The sequence below is a fragment of the Nematolebias whitei genome, chromosome 1, assembly GCF_014905685.2.
Source record: "Nematolebias whitei isolate Nwh7 chromosome 1, NemWhi1, whole genome shotgun sequence".
NCBI lineage: Eukaryota > Metazoa > Chordata > Actinopteri > Cyprinodontiformes > Rivulidae > Nematolebias > Nematolebias whitei.
The window spans coordinates 45,225,139-45,244,686 of record NC_056498.1 but is presented as its reverse complement, the minus strand read 5'-3'; the positions used below and the strand labels follow the sequence as shown (position 1 = coordinate 45,244,686).

Genomic DNA, 19,548 nt, shown 5'->3' with positions numbered 1-19,548 from the left:
CCCCCCCCCCCCCCACACACCCACACACACACACACACACACACACATTTACCATGAAATATTAGTTCACCCAGCGCTGTTTCTATTTCTTCATGAACAAATCCATTCCACTTGATCAATAGGAGAAAACTCAAACCACTAAAAGTCCACTCCAGGTTTTCCTGGTTACCAACAACAACTCACAGCATGCAGTGTTTCCCAGAGGTCATCTGCCTTGGCAGGGCACTCACGGGGGGAGGAGGGGGAGACACCACTGTTTGGTGCACTAGCTTAGCACCACATAGTGCTGGCGGGGTGGGGGTTTAGGATGTGTGAGAGAAGTGGAGCGCTCCGTCATCATCTACGTCATCATCTACATCATCATCTTAGCTAATGCATCTGTACTGTGCACCGCTAGATTAGTGCTACGTTAGTTCTAGTAGTTTTTGATGGGGGGGGGGGGGGGGGGGGGGGGGGGGGGGGGGTGTTAGGACACTGAGAGAAGCAGAGCGTGCTCTATTCACACAAGGAGAGCTGTTGGTCAGACTATTGAAAAAAGTGTTTTCTTATGGAGGTAAAGGTAGATGTTTAATCTGTTAAAATACACCAGATGTAGGAAATGACATCTACTTTATTCAAAATTTCCTGGGGGAAGATCCGCAGATCCCCCCCCCCCCCCCCTCCGATTGCAAATGGTAAATGGACTGTACTTGTATAGCACATTTCTAACTTGTCAAGACACTCAAATCAGAATCTGTGCCCTCGTTTACACATCCATACAGCACTCTACTTCTATACAAAGACTAATCAGTACTTTATCATATTTACACCAATGGGACACACATCGGAGGCATTGAGGGGTTCAGTGGCTTGCCCAGGGACACTTCAGCATGTGACTACTGGTGGAATCAAACCCTCAACTCTTGCATTGGAGGACAACTGCTCTAACCACTTAATCCACAGCTTCTGACACCAATGCTCAAATTATACACTAAAACCAGGCCTGGAGCAACTTCTCATTCTGGAACAGTGGCTGCAGCTCACCAGGATGAAGCACACTTTCTGGTGTTTGTTGTTGTTTACGCGAGCGCTGCTGCAGTTCTCCTGTTGAACAGCAGGTGTCACTAGTGAGAAAACACACTAACTAAAAAAATGCAAGTTCAGACACTTTTTTCTTACAGTAGGAAACCAAGATGGAAGCCGGATGCATCCAGACTAAATCCTCAAACTGCGTCGCATCGTGCACCAGTTAGTCTTCATGTCCCAAATAAACACCTCAGTTTCTTCTGAGTTCCATCGTTTGAGGAGAACAAATATATACATCTATCTATTACTCATCTAAGTCAGACGCATTTCTATTTTTGACCATCTGTCATGGCAGCGGAGCATTTGTGAGGTTGTGAAAGTTATCCGGTCTCTCCTGTGAACGATGTTGTAATAGTTCTCCTGTCTCTCCTGTGAATGCAGGTTTCCTAAGATGCAGGAGCGTCTCCAGCAGGAGGTGGACAAGGTGGTGGACCGGAACCGGCTCCCGTCCATCGAGGACATGCCCCAGCTGCCGTACGTCATGGCCTTCATCTATGAGATGATGCGCTTCACCAGCTTCATCCCCCTCACCATCCCACACTCCACCATCACGGACACCTCCATCATGGGCTACACCATCCCAAAGAACACCGTCATCTTCATCAACCAGTGGTCCGTCAACCACGACCCGGCCATCTGGTCCAACCCAGACACCTTTGACCCCGAGCGGTTCCTGGACCCCCAAGGGTCCCTGAACAAGGACCTGACCAGCAGCGTCCTCATCTTCTCCCTGGGGAGGCGGCGCTGCATCGGCGAGGAGCTGTCCAAGATGCAGCTGTTCCTCTTCACGGCTCTGCTCGGCCACCAGTGCCACATCACGCCGGACCCGACCAGAACCCTCAGTCTGGACTACAACTACGGCCTGACCCTGAAGCCCCACGCCTTCTCCATCGCAGTGTCTCTGCGCGAAGACATGAGGCTGCTGGACGCTGCTGCAGCCGCCGCCCGGGCGTCCTCTGAGGGGGCGAGCGAGTCGTCAGACCCCACGAATGAAGGCTGAAGGAGAACTTCAGCTCGTGTTTGTAGCCGAAGACATTCTTGGACTCTGAAGCTCAACCGGCTGATGATCGTTCCACCTGATTGGAGACGTCTGTTGTTCTGGAGACACGGTGCCGCCTGCGAGGACGCGTCTCCGCTTTCACTCGTCGAGGACAACCGCAGTCCGCCACAGACAAACAGGAAGTGCCGAGACAGCAGCTGGAAACATCTGCTGAAGCCTCCGTGTAGGTTCTGCACCAAACTGTCCAAGCAGACCTCGAGCTCTTCTCAGGTCTGCGTCTCCAAAACAAGAAACACGATCATAAAACTGACACTTTATTAACTTTATTAACTTTATTAACTTTATGAATCTTCTACGCAAACATTTTTAAATAAAACCGACAGCGAGCCTCAAACTGTCAGCTGAGTTTGAAGCCTGGTCTGAAACAGCTGAATAAGCTCTGCTAATAAAAACAGATTCGTTGTATCATTTAATAATTATTACTCAGGAAATTGCTTCAGATATTATTTTAGCTGTATATGTTTTAAATAGTTTAATATATTCTGTTGACCCGTTTTATTATTTGTTTGGCCTTTTAAAAAGTTTAAAGTTTGCACCGAACAACTCGTTTTGTAGGAACCTGATTTCTGCTCTAAGCTAACGAGTCTCGTTAAAGTCTGCAGGGATCAGTGTTCCCTCTGCCGAAGCACTTTGGGGTTTTATTTTGGTAACGTTAGAACTTCCTGGTGGCCCCGCGGCGTCCCGTCTGCGCTCGTCAACGTCGCCTGACGTCCAACGGGCCTTCACGTCTCAGAACGTTTTTCTGCCTCCACTTGAAGAGAAACACAGTTTTAAACATGGTTCTGTGGAAACATTGTGAATAAACAATATCTTACCTGTTGCAGATAGCTCTTTGAACGACCTTGGTTTGCAGAAACAGTTTAATTCTGACAGAACCGAAGAGCTAATGGCTAGTCCGAGCAAGACCGTGCCCTGTAGGACCGACTGTCTGGACCTTTACAACTTTACGACTGATGAGGAAATGTTTGAAATCATCTGCGAGAATCGCTGCAGAACTTTAAATCTGAAGCAAGGAATGATCTATGTCGGAGTTGGTCCCACTCGGACCACACCGACAGGCTCGTTAATCCGAGCAGATCCCGGTTTGGATCTTTAAAAGATCCTTCGTGGTTCATGCCAAACTCTTCAGCTTCCAACACACAAAGTAACCCATCCTTGGTCGAAGTATCCGGACGCCACGATTCGGTAAATTAAGCGTGTTCATGAACTATAAACTCAGAAATATGGAAACAATGCAGCTGGAAGTGCTACAGCCAGCTGCTGCTACAATTTGTGTGCACGTTAAAGTGCACACCAAGTTAAGTTTCCCCACTTAACCTTTTTTTCAAAGATTTGTGAAATGATCTAAATAATTTGTGATGGCAGCTTGGCTAAACTCACACCAGCCTTTAGCTCATCATTTTTGTCAGAATTAAACGCAAGTTCTCCAAATCAAGGGCCGAGGAGCTATCTGCAACAGGTAAGATGTTGTTTAGTTTTTCCTGTTTATTATAATCAACATGTAGAATCCAGCTGCGACTTCCTGTTGAAACGTTTTGGTTTTTCAGGCGTTTCCTGTGAACTCGCGATGCTTCTTCCGTTTGTTTTATCAGGACTTTTTAATAAACAGATTTTATTCTTCTGGCTGGTTCTGGTGTCATTTTCTACCTTTTGAGGACAAACATGGCCGTACTGTGTGGCGTTGCCAGGTCAGGTGGCGGTTTCAGCTCCATCAGCCGGCGCAGCGTTTCATCTCTGCAGAACATCCTGTACCTGACGAGGAGGAGGCGTGGAGCCGAGCAGCTCCGACAAATCCAGACAGAAGACGATTCCTGACACCGAGCGCTCTGTTCTTTTCTCCTTTACAAAACAGCTAATACAAGCCGAAGCCCGAGCTGGGCCTCTGAAGAGCCGCCTGGCAACGCTCCAAGCTAAATCTTTGTGAATGAGAAGGAAAACAAGAGAAATGTCAGATTATCCAAAAGAGATGAGGCAGGAAAAAGAAAAAAAACAGGCAGAGGTTCAAAAGGTCAGGATGAATTCAGCTGCATAACGAGCCGAATGTTAGCTGCAGAAGAACAACTCCTGGAGGGTTTTTGTGTTTCAAGCAGCTGCAGGAGGAAGTTTCAGCTTAATCCTACAGGAATCTGAATTAATCATCGATCTTCAGCTCTGCATGAAGATAAAACTCCAAGTTGTGTAAGAGACGTAGCCGAAGTTTCCATGGGGCTGAGAAACGCTGCAAAAACACTGAAACGTCTCCGTGAGGCTGAGATGTAAAAATATTCAGCTGGTTTTGTTTCTACAACAGCTGAATCAGCGTTGAAGTTCTTACTGATTTACTTCAGCTGCTTCAGGCATCAAAAGCTTCAGCTGCTTTAGCTCATAACAGCTATGGCTTTTTAAAACTTTAATGATTTATTTACCTTTACTTGTTTTTGTCCTCAAAGAAACAAAACTCTTCAGCTCCTCAAAGTATTTTATTCTCTGTAAATTCTGTACCTGCTTTATTTTTTACCATATGGCTAAAGTTCTGTCGGGTTTAGCTTTCAGCTACTGTTTACCCACGTTTAGCTGTTTTTGTTCTCATCATTTCTGCTTCTTCAACAATCTTTAGTGAAATTATTCACAGAAACTGAAAAGTTTGATCCTGTAACAACAACAACAACAACAACAACGAAACAAAGTCCAGTCAAAGTTTTATTGAACATTTCGGCTGCTGTTCAGGAAGGTCCACATGACGCTGCAGCTTCTTCAGTTTGTTTCAAACTTTGAGGAATATATATATTTATTATTTTAACATTTCAATAAAATAAAATTAACAAAATTCATTAAAAAAATCTGCTCAGCGACAAATTTTAATTCTTTGAAATTCATTTGACACAAAACGGAATGAAAAAACAAAAACAATCAATTAAACACAATTCATCTTCTGAGCATAAATACAATCAGGAATGTGTCACAAATCAATAAAATAAAAAACAAACAAACAAACATCAAATCCTTCAGATTGAATCAAATCCATTCATAAAGTTCTGAAACTGTTTTTCTACCGCAGCTAAATGACATTTGAAACAGCAGAATTTAATGTTTATATATCTGTAGTGTAAAAACAAGTGACCCCCCTTTAAAGGGACAGTTCAAACATTTTGAAGCAGGGTTTTGTACAAGTAAACCCAAAGTGGATCCTTGACGCCTTCAAACAAGATTAACGTCGTTTGTGAAAATATCTGAGAAACTTTTAACCGGCTGTGAGTTTTCATCACGCTGTTATTTATGATAAGGAGCAAATAGCAGCAGCAGCTGGCTGTAGCACTTCTGGGGTCACTTCCTGTGGGGACGTCTGAACGTTTCGGCCCAAATAACCGAGAAACTGCGACGAAGATCCAAGTTCATAAGATCTGGAGACGTTTGGAAACGAACTGAGAAAAGATGACGGTGAAAGTTTTTCACTTTAAAACACTTTTATACTTTTTCCAACGTTTTCACAAACGCTGTTTATAAAACATCAAAGCTCATGCTCAATGATCCAGGTAAGAAGTCCAACAAAGTTCAGGCAGGTCACCTGGATGGCTTCTTTTTTTGTTGAGACGTTTCGTCCTTCATCCAAAGGACTTCGGTCTTCAAGGACAGAAGTCCTTTGGATGAAGGACGAAACGTCTCAACAAAAACAAGAAACCGTCCAGATGACCTGCCTGAACTTTGTTGGCAGTTTGTAAAACTTTACACAGCTAAAAGTTTTTTGTTTCACGGTTATTTTGTGAGAAATTTAAAGTAACTTGTGTCTGAAGTTCCTCTGAACGAACCTCAAAACTCTCAACAGCTGCAGGAACCGCCAGCGTTTCTACAAACTCTTAGTTTTGGTATAAAAAGGTATCTATACTTTTTATATTTTAGCTCGAGCAGCACGGTGGTTCAGCTGGTAGAGCTGCTGCCTCTCAGCAAGAAGGTCGCAGACTCAAATCCCAGCCGGGGGCCTTTCTGGGTGCAGTTTGCATGTTCTCTCCGTGCTGCGTGGGTTTTCTCACACAGACCAGAAACATGCACGTTAGACTGACTGGTAACTCTGAATTGTCCCCAGGTGTCCCTGTGGTGGACTGGAGACCTGTCCAGGTGTCTCTGTGGTGGACTGGAGACATGTCCAGGTGTCTCTTTAAGACTGGAGACCTGTCCAGGTGTCCCTGTGGTGGACTGGAGACTTGTCCAGGTGTCCCTGTGGTGGACTGGAGACCTGTCCAGGTGTCCCTGTGGTGGATGGAGACATGTCCAGGTGTCTCTTTAAGACTGGAGACCTGTCCAGGTGTCCCTGTGGTGGACTGGAGACCTGTCCAGGTGTCCCTGTGGTGGATGGAGACATGTCCAGGTGTCTCTTTTTTAAGACTGGAGACATGTCCAGGTGTCTCTGTGGTGGACTGGAGACCTGTCCAGGGTGTCCCCGCCTCTCGCTCAGTGATGGCTGGACATGGGCACCAGTGACCCCCACAACCCAAAAAGGAAGAAGCGGGTAAAGATGATTATTTTAGCTCGGATGCCTAAACATCGTTTTCTAAATGTTCACCAACTCATAACTTATTTAAAAAAGGCTTTTAATGTGAAGTGGCGCCACTTTACGATGTAAAAATATAAATTTAATGCAAGTAACACGTTTTAAAACAGTAGAACAGGTGCATGCTGGGAGCTAAGTGCTGTAAGGCGTTGGAAGAGTTCAGTTTTTACGGTTTATTCTGGACCGGACCCGGGACTGTGTGTGGATCCAGGATCAGACCTCAGGTCTCGGCTCTGAGCAGCTTCAGGAGCCGAAGGATTAGTTTGATCCGACGGCAGCTGAAGTCTGGAACACGTGAGCTGGTACAAAGACGACATCTTCATAACTAATGAACACTTCTGACACAAAGGTAAGGAACACCTGCGTTTTCTATTTTTAAACAATCATTGTTGGAATAACTCTAATTTAAATAAATGATTCCAGATGTTGTGGCTTGTTGCTCTTCACATGATGATTTCAACGCCACAACGTGCGGCTGCACTCACAGAGTGGATTAACAACATCATTGATGCAGAAAAACATGGCTCTTAAAACTGAAGTCTGAACGAGTCCTCCAGCGTTCTCACACTCCGAGCGCCGGCAGCAGAACGTCCAGCTCCTTTTGTGCTTCTTCATCCTAAAAGTCAAAGGGTCAAAGTTTAAAGCAGGCGGCTCGCAGACCTTACTGAAAGCTCCCTTCACGCTGGATGATCCTCGCCACGCACCAAGAAACGAGCGCGACGGCACCGCGGTCCGGGCACGAGGACGCAGCAACGGGCTCGAACACCACGCTAATATGACGCTAATATGACGCCAGCGTCACGGCTCGTCCATGACCTCGTCATGACCTTCAGCGTCAGTTTAGCTTCGTTGTGGAGGAAACATCTGGCGCAGCCTGAGAGGGTTCAGGCTTTCTGAGCTCATCCCTCACGCAGCGGGTCCGACAGCCACGAGAACAAGGACTCCTTTATTTTAGGGGGGCCCGTTGTCAGCTAAAGCACTCTTTGAAATCGTCACTGATTTTTTTTGTTTTTCCCATGATCCCATCTCTACGTTGTACCCCAACTATAAAACACTCAAAATAAAATAAGACCAATCTGCAGCTCCTTTCAGAGTCAAATAATTCATCATAAAAAACCTGATGCATCAGAAACTACTCGGACGTTTGACACACCCTCGAGTCCTGCACCTGGAACCCCCTTCTAATGGAACAAAAGGCTTCAGGCACAGAGACGTGTGCTGCTGCTAGTACTACTAGCCCAGGATCTTTACTTTAACTAGTCCAACATGGAGGAGTGTGGTTTTCTGTCAGTAAAGCTGAGCTCATCCATGACCGGAGTTTCCACTTCACAATCCTTTCAAAATAAACTACGATGAAAAATAAACTACGGTGAAAAATAAACTACGATGAAAAATAAACTACGGTGAAAAATAAACTACGATGAAAAATAAACTACAACGAACGCAGAAACAGACAAGAAGAGAGTGTTATGTTGAGAAAAGTAATCTGAAAGGAGGGGCAGCGTATGGAAACAACCCGCTGAGTCAAGACTAGAGTTGCATTCGGGTCCAAAAAATCAGATCCGACTCGGCCCCAGTCCGTAGCCATCATTTCAGAACACCACCCGATCCGACGAATTAACAGTAATTACAGGTCCGAACCCACCCCCACTCCAACATTTTTAATTAAGCATTGAATGCTTATATAGTTACTAACAGTCAACAGACGTACACGGCTTGAGGGGTCAGAAGATCGGAGCAGAGGGGGTGTTTGTCCTTTCATGGCCGTCAAAGCGCATTAAATCCCTGCTTCTGCTGCATTCTGCATTATTCACACACGGACCCTGCTCTGACATACCCTGCTCTGACATGTCGGATATTTTGTGATCTCACGGGTTTGGGTTGTCGGCTGTGCGCGTCCACTGAGTGCAGTGGCTGAACGTCCATTTGGCGATGGATCGCTGGCACTAGTCCATCTGAAGCTTAACTGAATTTGTTACCTCTTTAAAGGCTGGTCAGCGCGCGGTCAAACGGCCGTGTGCGGCAGGTGATTGTATGGCAAGCTACGTTGCCATATAATTGGATCGTCAGCCACGCAAAAGACTGACACCGACCCGGCCTGCACATTATTATGGACCAGCCCGGTCGGAATCTGGGTCGGGCGGGGCGGGGCTCCGGGTTAGAAATGACAGCTCTAGCGGGAGAAGTGGCAGGAAGTGATGCGTGTAGAAGACACACGTCCATGCCAGCTTGGCACGGCTAGGGCACCAAGTTCTCTATGACCAAGCCAGGCTAGTGTGCACCGGTCGGATACGCTGCCACCTTGCAACAGTTGTGTGCACGCTCTGCACCCTATCACGCTCAATCACGCATAACAAGGAGCGAACTTTCCAAGATGCTCCTGAAGACTTGGCCAAGCCCCTGCAAAGACCATCTTGGTGGTTTGTCAATGTCGTAGGTCATCATCCAGAATGAAGGGGTTGTGACATCGGTCTACACGGCAGAGGGTGGGGGAGTTTTTACCTCTTTGGAGACGTTCTTCATAGAACCAGCTGCTTCACACATCCTCCTGGCCTTTTCCATCTGCCCCAGATATTTATAGCACTGCCAAGACAAGATCAGAGATGGTCAAAGCAGACCTGTCTATAGTGAGACAGGAGAACCTGATGGTTCTACTACTGACCTTGGCCAGAAACACATAGTTGAGTTTAGAGTAAGCAGGATGAAGCTCTTCAACCTGGATTAAAAGATAAAAAAAGCTGTTTAAGGGACAAACTTGACCAACAACGGGACATGGAGCTCCACAAATAACACAATCCAGATCTCTGCTTTTCTGGAACATCACTGTTGGACCACAGAAGCCACAGGTTGGAGGCTGTGGACCACCACTGCCCGGGTTTATGAGATTTACTTATTTAAGTTTAACAGAACCCGTTCTCTATGTCACAACCGGCGTGCCGTAACAGGAGCTGGTTAAATCCGACGGCTGGCTGAGACACCAGGAAGAGACACGCACATGAAAACTGGCCAGGAGCAGAAGTATTTTCTCCACTATATAAACAATCAAGATGTGGGAACACGGATCAGAGCGGTGTAGAAACACGCGGCCTGTGCACTCCTGAAAACTGAGCTCAGGAGTGACCCGCAGGCGATTTCACCGCAGCACAAGATAAACAAGGTGTGCAGAAAATGTTTAATTCATCAGCGCTGCTCAAAAGTTCAACATACCTAAAACAACCGATCCGTTAGAAACGAGTCAACTCTTCAAAGATCTAGAAAAACACTCACTAAACTCACTAAAGCAGGGGTGCCCAACATGTCAACGGTGATCTACTCATCAATCTCAAAGGTGATCTGGGTAGATCTCATGGCATTAAAAACTAGACATCAGCCGATCATCATCCATTAAACGTGTCTCTTGATTGACAGTTATAATAAATATAACAAGTTATAATAAATATAACATTTATAATAAATATAACAACATTTATAATATCTAAAAAAGTTAAATCTGGTCCTCTGGACATTCAAAAAAACTAAAAACAAAACAACAAAAAATGTAGAAACATTTCATCTCTCATCCAAGAGACTTCTTCAGTCTGAGGTGCTGTATTCAGCACAGTCTCTTAAATAGCACCTTCTCAGAGTGGATCAACCAGTTTGCTGCTGACAACCAGAACCAGCTGATCACATGCTCAAGAAGGACCATCAGCCTAACAATGGATCATTAGCACCTGATGGCTGTTTACTGTTCACAGAGGGCTGAGTGATACTAGCAATCACAGCATTGTAAGAGGGGGACAGTTGAACCTGGAGGCTCCACCCCTGTTTAATGATGGACGGTTTCTTTTCACAAAGATGGCCTCCTTTACTCCTCTCTCAAACCATCGTTCCTCTCTGTCCAGGATGTGAACATCTTCATCCCTGAAAGAGTGACCTCTGGCCTGGAGATGAGTGTAGACCTCAGAGTCCTGGCCTGATGATGTTGATCTTCTGTGCTGGTCCATCCTTTTGGCCAGTGGCTGTTTAGTTTTCCCGATGTAAGACTGATCACCTCCTGACACTGAACAACATACACAACATTACTCTGTTTGTGCCGGGGGACTGGATCTTTGGGATGAACCAGTCTTTAATGTATTTTGGGGTTTAAAAGCCACTGGGACGTTATGTTTAGAAAATAAACGTCTCAGTTTCTCTGATACTCCCTCAACATATGGAATGACCACTGGTCTGGGTCTGGGTTCCTCCTTTTCACCTGATGGCTGACTGGAGTCCTGTTTGGGTTTCTTCTCTTCTTTCAGGAAGGCCCAGTTAGGATATCCACATTGCTCTAGAGCCAGTCTTGTGTGGGATTTCTCCTTCTGCCTGGCTCCTGAGCTAGTGGGGACGCTGTCTGCTCTGTGGTACAGAGTCCTGATGACTCCTAACTTGTGCTCCAAAGGGTGATGGGAGTCAAACTGCAAATACTGGTCTGTGTGGGTGGGTTTGCGGTACACCTCAGTTTGCAAATGTCCTCTATCAGAGACTGAGACCTCACAGTCCAAGAAAGCCAACCTGCCATTTTTTACATCTTCTCGTGTGAACTTGATGTATTTATCCACAGAGTTGATGTGGTCAGTAAAATGTTGGACTTCCTGAGATTTAATTTTAACCCAGGTGTCGTCAACATACCTGAACCAATGACTTGCTGGTGTCCCTGAAAAGGACGTCAAGGCTCTCTTTTCAGGGACACCAGGAAACGGCTCAGTCACGGACCCTTAAGGAGCTTATTATACAAGTTCATCAAAAAGAAACAGAAAATGTACTTTGAGGAAATTCTTCAGAGCATCTTCAATGGTGGCACTTGGAGGTTCTCCAAACAGAGTTGCAGCAACTTTTCTCTCAATCCACGACAACTGAGCAACCTGTTAAAACAAACGTTAAGTTTAGTAAATGACCACTAAATACAAAACATTTAAGAAGAACATTACTGAGCAGTGGTGGGCAACACTGAACATCTACAAACTGCTCCACGTTGGGCAGACCTTCACCGGGAGCATCAGCGCTGTGTTTAATTAGACTCAGGCTGTTTGACTGACAGAGTTATAGATAAAGTGACCCCAAACAATCAGAACAAACATTAAACTAAAGTCAGAGTCAGAGTTTCTTTATTGTCATTCGCACCTCATGTGGTACATGTGGTGGAGCGAAATTATGTACACAGGGTCCCAGTTACATCCAACAATAAAATGTATAAGAAAAACAGTAATAACATCTAAGATATGAACTAAGAAAAACATCAACTAAATATACACTAAGCACTCATAACATAAAACATTGAACATCACCACAAACATGAACATGAGTCTGTGAGCAGATGTGCACGCATGAACACATCAACATTGAAACAGATCAGCAGCAACATGAAACAGATCAGCAGCAACATGATATGGTTTTTCACAGTGATTATTCTAGTTAGAGATTCATGAGTCTAACAGCCTCAGGGTAGAAGCTGTTCCTCAGTCTAGTGGTTCTACACTTAATGCTCCTTAACCTCCTTCCTGAGGGGAGTGGGGCAAAAAGTGTGTGTGCTGGGTGGGTGGGGTCCTTCATGATGCAGGTGGCCCTCTTCCTGCATCTGGAGGTGTAGATGTCTGTGATGGTGGGGAGACTGACTCCAACAGATTTCTGTGCAGCCTTCACCACTCTCTGCAAAGCTTTTCTTTCTGCAGCTGTGCAGCCTCCATGCCACACATTGATGCTCGAGCACAGGATGCTCTCCACTGCACACCTGTAGAAGGAGGTGAGGACTGAGCTTCCCAGACCAGCTCGCCTCAGCCGTCTGAGGAAGTAGAGTCTCTGATGAGCTTTCTTGATCAGGCTGGTGGTGTTGTTGCTCCAGCTGAGGTTGTCATCCATGTGTACACCCAAGTACTTGTAGCTGGAGACCACTTCCACCACAGATCCTCTTATGTTCAGGGGGGTGTAAATGTTTTTGTTCCTTCTGAAGTCCACAATCATCTCCTTTGTCTTCTTCACATTGATGTGAAGGTTATTCTCTCTGCACCAGCTCTCCAGGTGTTCCACCTCCTGCCTGTAGCTGGACTCATCATTGTTTGTGATGCATCCCACCACCGCTGTATCATCTGCAAACTTTACAATGTGACAGCCTGGATGGGTAGCTGCACAATCATATGTGAGCAGAGTAAACAGGAGGGGGCTCAACACACATCCCTGAGGAGAGCCAGTGCTGAGGGTTATGGTGGAGGAGGAGAGGTTGTGGATCCTCACTAACTGTGGTCTGTTTGTTAAAAAGTCTAGTACCCAGTTGCAGATGGAAACTCACTCATACGTCTTTTACTCCACTTGACTATTAAAATCAAGATAACACAGTGGTTCCCAGGCCTGGTCCTTGAGGAACACCATCCTGCATGTTTTATTTGTTTCTCTGCTCCAACACAACTGATTCAGGGATTTAATTACTTCCACAAGTTCTGCAGAAGCCTGTTAATCACAAATCCATTCAAATCAGGTGTGTCAAAGCAGGGAAACAACGAAAACATGAAGGATGGTGTTCCTCAAGGATCAGAGTTGGGAACCACTGAATAGAGGATTGTGATGAATGGTTCATATAAACTTTTCGTAAAAAAAACCCTCCTAATTTTCAGAACGGTCCTAATAATATCTGTTTAAGGTTCCAAAGTAACTCCTGCTTGTGTGGGGTTCAGATCAGGAGGTCCTACAGCCCGGTTCATGCTGACAAGAGTCCAGACGACCTCTGAACGTGGTCTGAGGGAAAATGTTTTCAATGCTCATTGAGGGACTTAGATTTAGTAAACTTGTGCATTATCTTTGTGACAGATAAGTGGATGAGGGTGAGGGGGGTTCACGTACAGCGTAGCACCAGCGGCCCAGCAGGTAGTAGGACAGGGGGTCCTGCGGCTTCAGCTCGATGGCTTTATCCAGATGATCCTGGGAGAGGAGACAGAAGCGCTTCAGTGTTGATTCATGACACAGCTGCTGTTTCTTTCTGTTCTGACCTGATCTGTCCTGCTTCACCAACCCACAAGTATTTCACAAACACCTCTCCCACACGCGATCCTGCCGAAGCACCCTGAACGCTCCCCGGCTCCCACAGACCTCCCACAGACCTCCCTCCTTCTCTTTGATGAGTTGTTTTATTCCCTCTCCAACACCAACTACTGTTCCTTCACCTGTCAAGAGTTCTGAAAGCTCACGGTGTTTGTGGAAGCTGCTGACAGAAGATAAAGCGCTACGTGCCGTTGTTCCACACACGTCTTATGTAACTGGTTGTCAGAAGGAGGGGCTTCCCAACTTAAATGATACGAGGAGCCAAACCCACCCCCCCCCCCATCAAATTACACAAGTTGTGCCTTACCTTAAAGATGTACCCGTTCTTTATCTTGTTTTGTATCGTGTCATAATCTGCCATAATTCCACACATAATGGCATACCTGGAAAACCAGAATAAAACCCCAAAGTCAACGTTTGTGCCAGTGAAATCCTCCCCGGGACAAAATGTCTGAGAAGACGAAGAGTTTCAAAGAAAACGGAGTGTGCTCAAATAAATAGATGTGCACGATAACTCTAGCTGAAGGCATTGTTTGGTGCTCGAGCGAATATAAAACGCCTTCTTGTCACTTTCTAGCAACGAAAGAAAACGGCTTTTGAAAGCTCAGAGGAGCATCTCATGCAGGAAGGCGACGCTTCAGTTGAAGCCAAAGTGAAACAAAGGTGTTTATCGGCTCTTCCACTTCAGATCAGACCTATGAAAAATGTTCCGTTATCTCCAGGTTGAAGAAGCGTGGCTGTTTGGAACAGAACCTTACATAAACTGGTTGGTTTGGAGCCAATCCAAGCCTTCAGACAACACAACGTGCGTTACATAACGGGCGACGCAACGCCGTCGTGATGAAGCCACAATGAGGCTGATAGCATCTCACAAAGCTACAAGAACAATTACCGTATTTTTTGCTGTATAAGTCGCACCTTTTTGCATAAATTGGCATGTCCTGCGACTTATACAGCCAAGCGACATATTTATGTTTTTTCCCATATTTATAACCTGATTTTGGCTGAAATCTGACAATTTCATTCATTCTGACATTGAACACTACCATTTTCAGCCATTAGAGGGTGCTCGAGTAATATGGCAAGCCAAGTGTCACATTAATAGGTAAAAGTTGCTTTTAATGAGACACTTGGCTTGCCATACAAAGCCACCTTCGTCTCGCTCCAGAACTCCTGGAGCAAACAATCAGCTGCATTTCGCCGCACGGCTCAGAGAAAACGCAGCTGATTCGACCATCAAAGTGCATTTATTAAGGAAAAGTTCAACTGAGACACACCTTTGTTATAATTTCAAGCAAACAAATAATTGTTTTTAGTGTTAACCTTGTTCAATTCTTGTTAAAGTCCTCCCGTGCACGCTCCCGCAGCTGCCATTTGGCAGCCAATCGATTTTTGGCACAACACCGGCCCACGTTTCCGGGTTGTCTACGGTGACGCAAACAAACGCGACGCATCAGCGCTGACACATAATGTGACTTAAACGGCGAAGCAATGTATTTATGGATTTTTCCACTTTATTAGACATATTTGGACTGATGCGACTTACAGGGCGGTGAGAGGTGTACGGCAGCAAGTACGGTAATCTCAGCCAAATGTCACATTTTCAAGAATATTACATTTAATAAACAAATCAGACGGATTATTTGGCGTCTTCCAGTTATTTCACACCAATTAAAAAATAAAAGTGATCACAGTAGAATACTAAATGTCTTAGATATTGTGTAGAACATAGTTTGAAACCAAAAGCAACCAGGTTTGTGTCTCATTTGTTGTTATTCATACACTGAATATTTCCTCCGTTGTCCATCAGTCGTAATCAACGTCACCACCAACGACCCTCTTTGAACACCCATGCTGGGTTCATGTTGGTGTTTGAAAATATTTTTACAAAACAAGAATAAAAGAGTTAAGTGCTATGTGTCATCATTGAATGTTCCCATTCAGTGATGAAATTAGTTCTCTGCATTTAACCCATCACACCGGAGATACACCCAGGTGGAGCAGTGGGCAGCTATAGTGCCAGGGGAGCAGTTGAGGATTAGGTGCCTTGCTCAGAGACACCACGGCATGTGGAAATGGCTGGGAGTCGAGCTGCAAATTTCAGGTCCCAAGTTAGCTGTCCTACCTCTACCCCATCTTGGTCCCTTAAAAGAAGCGTATTTTGTAACAACGTTACACCTTGGGACATTCATGATGTCATGGTTGTGATCCGCTCCTTGTATGCGTTGGGTTGAAGGGATGACGTTCTACAGTGTGAGCATGGTGCGTGCTACGGTATCATTGTGTAACCGGACTGTTGTTTTGTTTAGTCCTTCTGTGCGACATTGCTGCAGCACATCTGTGGCCTTCAGCAGCATCTTCTTGTCTCAGTTCTTCCATGAGCCAGTGGTAATGTCTACATGTCAGTCTTCTGTCAGCATCTAGCCGTGGTTTCAGTCATCATCTTCTTGCTCTCCTCACCTTCAAGCAAAGTTCAACCCAAACCCACAACAACAACAAACTTCCAGCTTCATGTTGGTAGAACGGATGAAAAGTAGAAAATGTTGGTCTTTTACTGAAACACTTCACATGATAGGACTTAGAACACAACTGCGTAGACGTCACTGGTACAACGCCACTCATACTACAACAACACAATATGTACCCAGAAGCTACCACATGTTGTTCACTTTGTGAGTGAACAACTGTATTTACATGGTACATCTACCAATAACACAAAGGAAGATACCACTGTTACATACGTAGCTCTAACAAGATGGTAAGAAAGATGAGAAATGCCAGTGACTGCTGTGCAAAGAAAGTACCACAATTAAGGCACAATACCAAGGCAGAGCAGGCAGAGCGTTAGCATAGAGTAGCACTGTAGAAAACAAGGCAATGCTCAAGTAAAACTGAAGTACTAGACTGGCTCTAGACAGAAATGATTGGCAGCAGTCCTCAGGATCATGTCCTTGCTCCCTTATCAACACAGACATCAGTCAATGGACAAATAAAGTGGAAACAAGGGGAAGTTCATCTCAAGGCTCTGAAGTCAGCTGACAGTTTGAGCAGAGTAAGAACGAACTGATCAAAGTCTTTTCACAGCCAGGCTGCAGTAATCCTGCTGGTGTCCCGTCAAACACCGTAGCATGCCATTAACACCTTCCTGCAAGAGAGATCAGAGGACACAAAGACCTCTTGGCAGCAACATCTGACATGGTGGTGTTAAAGGTAGATGCAATCTAAAACTGCACGTGTGCTCTGAGGTTTCTGGTTGGAGTAAATGGATTGCTGAACAGCATAAAGGCCTTGAAGCTGCTCGACTGATCTGGCTCTGCAGGCCAATAATAAATCACAAAACAAAAGGTAACGGGGGTGAATCAAAATGAGACGTGGAAAAGTAAAAAATATATGAGAAGTTTGATCAAAGTCACAGTAAAATGTTGGGTTTGAATCATCATATGTGCAGAGAATGTCAGAAAGATGCAACATTCAGTGTCTATGGCAGGGCTCTTCATCTGCTCGGGGGGGCCACAGATTCTGAGAGCCAGCAGATCAGGGGCCGGACATCCAGCGATTAAAGTCATTCTGTAAATAAACCAAGTTTTACAATCAGCTGTTACCTTTTAAATTTGTTTGTTTTATTGCATTGAATCATAAATGCAATAAACAGAACCCAAAGCCCCAAAAAAAAAAAAAAAAAAAAAAAAAATAATATATATATATATATATATATATATATAATTAAAAAAAAAAGTATTTTATTTTTATGAACTCATTGGTGGGCCGGACCGAAGTCACCTCCAGGCCAGAAGTGGCCCACGGGCCACCAGTTGAATAGCCCTGGTCTATGGTTATCTGTAAAACCCGGGGGAAACCTTGGTCCTGATCTGGGCTCATATAGGTTTAGAATCGTGCCACTCGGGGTGGCTGCATGTTGGAGCAGCTCTGTTACTTTCATTCTGAGTTATTGCTTTTAAAACTTTAATTCCACTTTTTTCTGGATGTAAATCACTTTTTTTTTTTTTAGATGATTACTTCCTCTGGTGTCAGACGCTGTGCAGCTGGATGGATTTTTACTGAAACCTTTTTACTTTTGGGCATTTGTTATGATGCGTAACCATGGCAACAAGGTGGTTAACATCCAGGAGCAGCTGATTAACATCTCAAAGCTCAAATATTTAATCTACAGCCCCAAATCCCAAATGAGTTAAAAAGGAGGCACCACGGATGAATTCCCGTCAACCTGGCGGCGGTTCTCGAATGAGGAATTCTGCCTGGCATTCGGGAAGTCCTGCTGCCCAGGAGGACCGAGAGGCCTGCCGGATCTGACAGCAAGCTGGATCCGGGCTGTACTTATAAAGCACATTTCCATCTTATCAAGACACTCAAAGCTCTTCACAACAATCTGTGCCCTCAACTACACATCCACACAGCACTCTACAAGATCTTTACAAAGATTAATCTGTACTTTACATCACATTCAAACACAGATGGACGGGACACACATTGGAGGCAGTGAGGGGTTCAGTGTCTTGCCCAGGGACACTTCAACATGTGACTGCTGGTGGAATCGAACCCCCAACTCTCCCATTGGAGGACCACTGCTCTAACCACTCAGCCACAGCTGCTCATGTGGGAGCTGTAGAAGAAACTGCTCAACATATTTAGACTTGCAGCAACATTACTGGACATGTAGCGGTTTAGTGTTAAGTGAGTGAAAGAGCAGCAACTCAGAGCAACGTAACGGTGACATGTGAGCTCCAGAGATGAAGGGATGTCTTGTTTATGCAACATTTGACCTCGTTTTGAGGCAGGAGGAGTTTGTGCCATTTCTGATCAACGTATCGTCTGTCGCTGGGTGAAACTGAGCGCAGCCACAGGTGAAGGAGTGAAGCGAGGACCGATGAGGACGCAGGATGTAAACGTGCACAGAGGTGTGCCTTGCCTCAGGGTTCTACCCGCCGTTGTTTTTATTGTCAGCTGTAATACTATCTCCCCGACTGTCTAACACAAAAACCAGAAAAAGTCGTGAAGGGAGGAGAACGTGAGCAGCAGCTAAACATGACAGGGGAGAACAAAAAACTTTTATTGGGCAAAGTTAACCCGGATCTTTAATCACACCCCGATGAAATCCCCTACTCTGCTGGGCAAACGACAAAAGGCTCAAAGTGCTGGGCACTTTGAGGAAACGGATCGATTTCAGCTTTCAATCCAAACATAAAGAGCTCATTCAAAAACAGGGTGCCAGGTGGGACTCCGGGCCAAAACGTGAACAGAAACCAGAGGAGCAACGAAAGACACAACGTGTGCGAGTAGATTTAGTTAGACTAAGACACGATGAGGAGATATGTCTTTCTATCAGGGTGCCGCTCTGTGGGCTTCCTGAGGCCGAACTCAGAGCCAGCCTGATCCACAGGCGTTTGTCCCATCAGCAGGGCCCTTCATCCACGGATCTACAGGAGCTGAAAGACTGAAAACGCTCCTTTAAACAAGAATCAAACCGCCCACACTTCAGCCTGCTGAGCCTCCAAACACACATTTATACAAATATTGTGCTTCACTTGTGGTGCAAACGTTCACTTCTTATATCGTCCATTGATTCTTAAATATTGTTTAACCTTCTTTGTATTATTTTCAGATGGACTGCAGGGATCAGACAATACATATACAAAATAAAGAGACTTAAAGAAGTAAACCAAAGTATCCAACTGAACCGTAAACGTTGGGGTCCAGTTAGTGAAGACAGGCAGATATGGACCGTTTTTAAAATATTTAATGGACATTTGGGTTGTAGCCTCAAACCACTGTCCCTCCTCTGAACATGTCCAAACCACTGTCCCTCCTCTGGACATGTCCAAACCACTGT

General features: G+C 45.2%; 3 protein-coding genes across 3 annotated transcripts in view; 2 read left to right on the top strand and 1 right to left on the bottom strand.

The window, feature by feature from the left end:
* The window catches only part of LOC119410756 (cytochrome P450 1B1), a 4,058-nt gene extending 1,967 nt beyond the window's left edge, over positions 1 to 2,091 (top strand). Inside the window, exon 2 of the mRNA XM_037677667.1 lies at positions 1,447 to 2,091. Within this exon, the coding sequence (XP_037533595.1) occupies positions 1,447 to 2,065 (619 nt within the window). The 3' untranslated portion in view covers positions 2,066 to 2,091. The remainder of the gene's footprint in view (positions 1 to 1,446) is intronic.
* Positions 1 to 19,548, top strand: part of LOC119421085 — a gene marked incomplete at its 3' end in the record, with an annotated part of 641,076 nt that overhangs the window by 243,383 nt on the left and 378,145 nt on the right.
* LOC119410837 (regulator of microtubule dynamics protein 2) overlaps positions 7,097 to 19,548 on the bottom strand; it is a 38,620-nt gene continuing 26,168 nt past the window's right edge. The window contains exons 6-11 of the mRNA XM_037677762.1: positions 14,008 to 14,083; positions 13,503 to 13,580; positions 11,435 to 11,533; positions 9,313 to 9,366; positions 9,153 to 9,233; positions 7,097 to 7,266 (exon numbers count right to left, since the gene is read on the bottom strand). Of these exons, the coding sequence (XP_037533690.1) occupies positions 7,213 to 7,266; positions 9,153 to 9,233; positions 9,313 to 9,366; positions 11,435 to 11,533; positions 13,503 to 13,580; positions 14,008 to 14,083 (442 nt within the window). The 3' untranslated portion in view covers positions 7,097 to 7,212. The remainder of the gene's footprint in view (positions 7,267 to 9,152; positions 9,234 to 9,312; positions 9,367 to 11,434; positions 11,534 to 13,502; positions 13,581 to 14,007; positions 14,084 to 19,548) is intronic.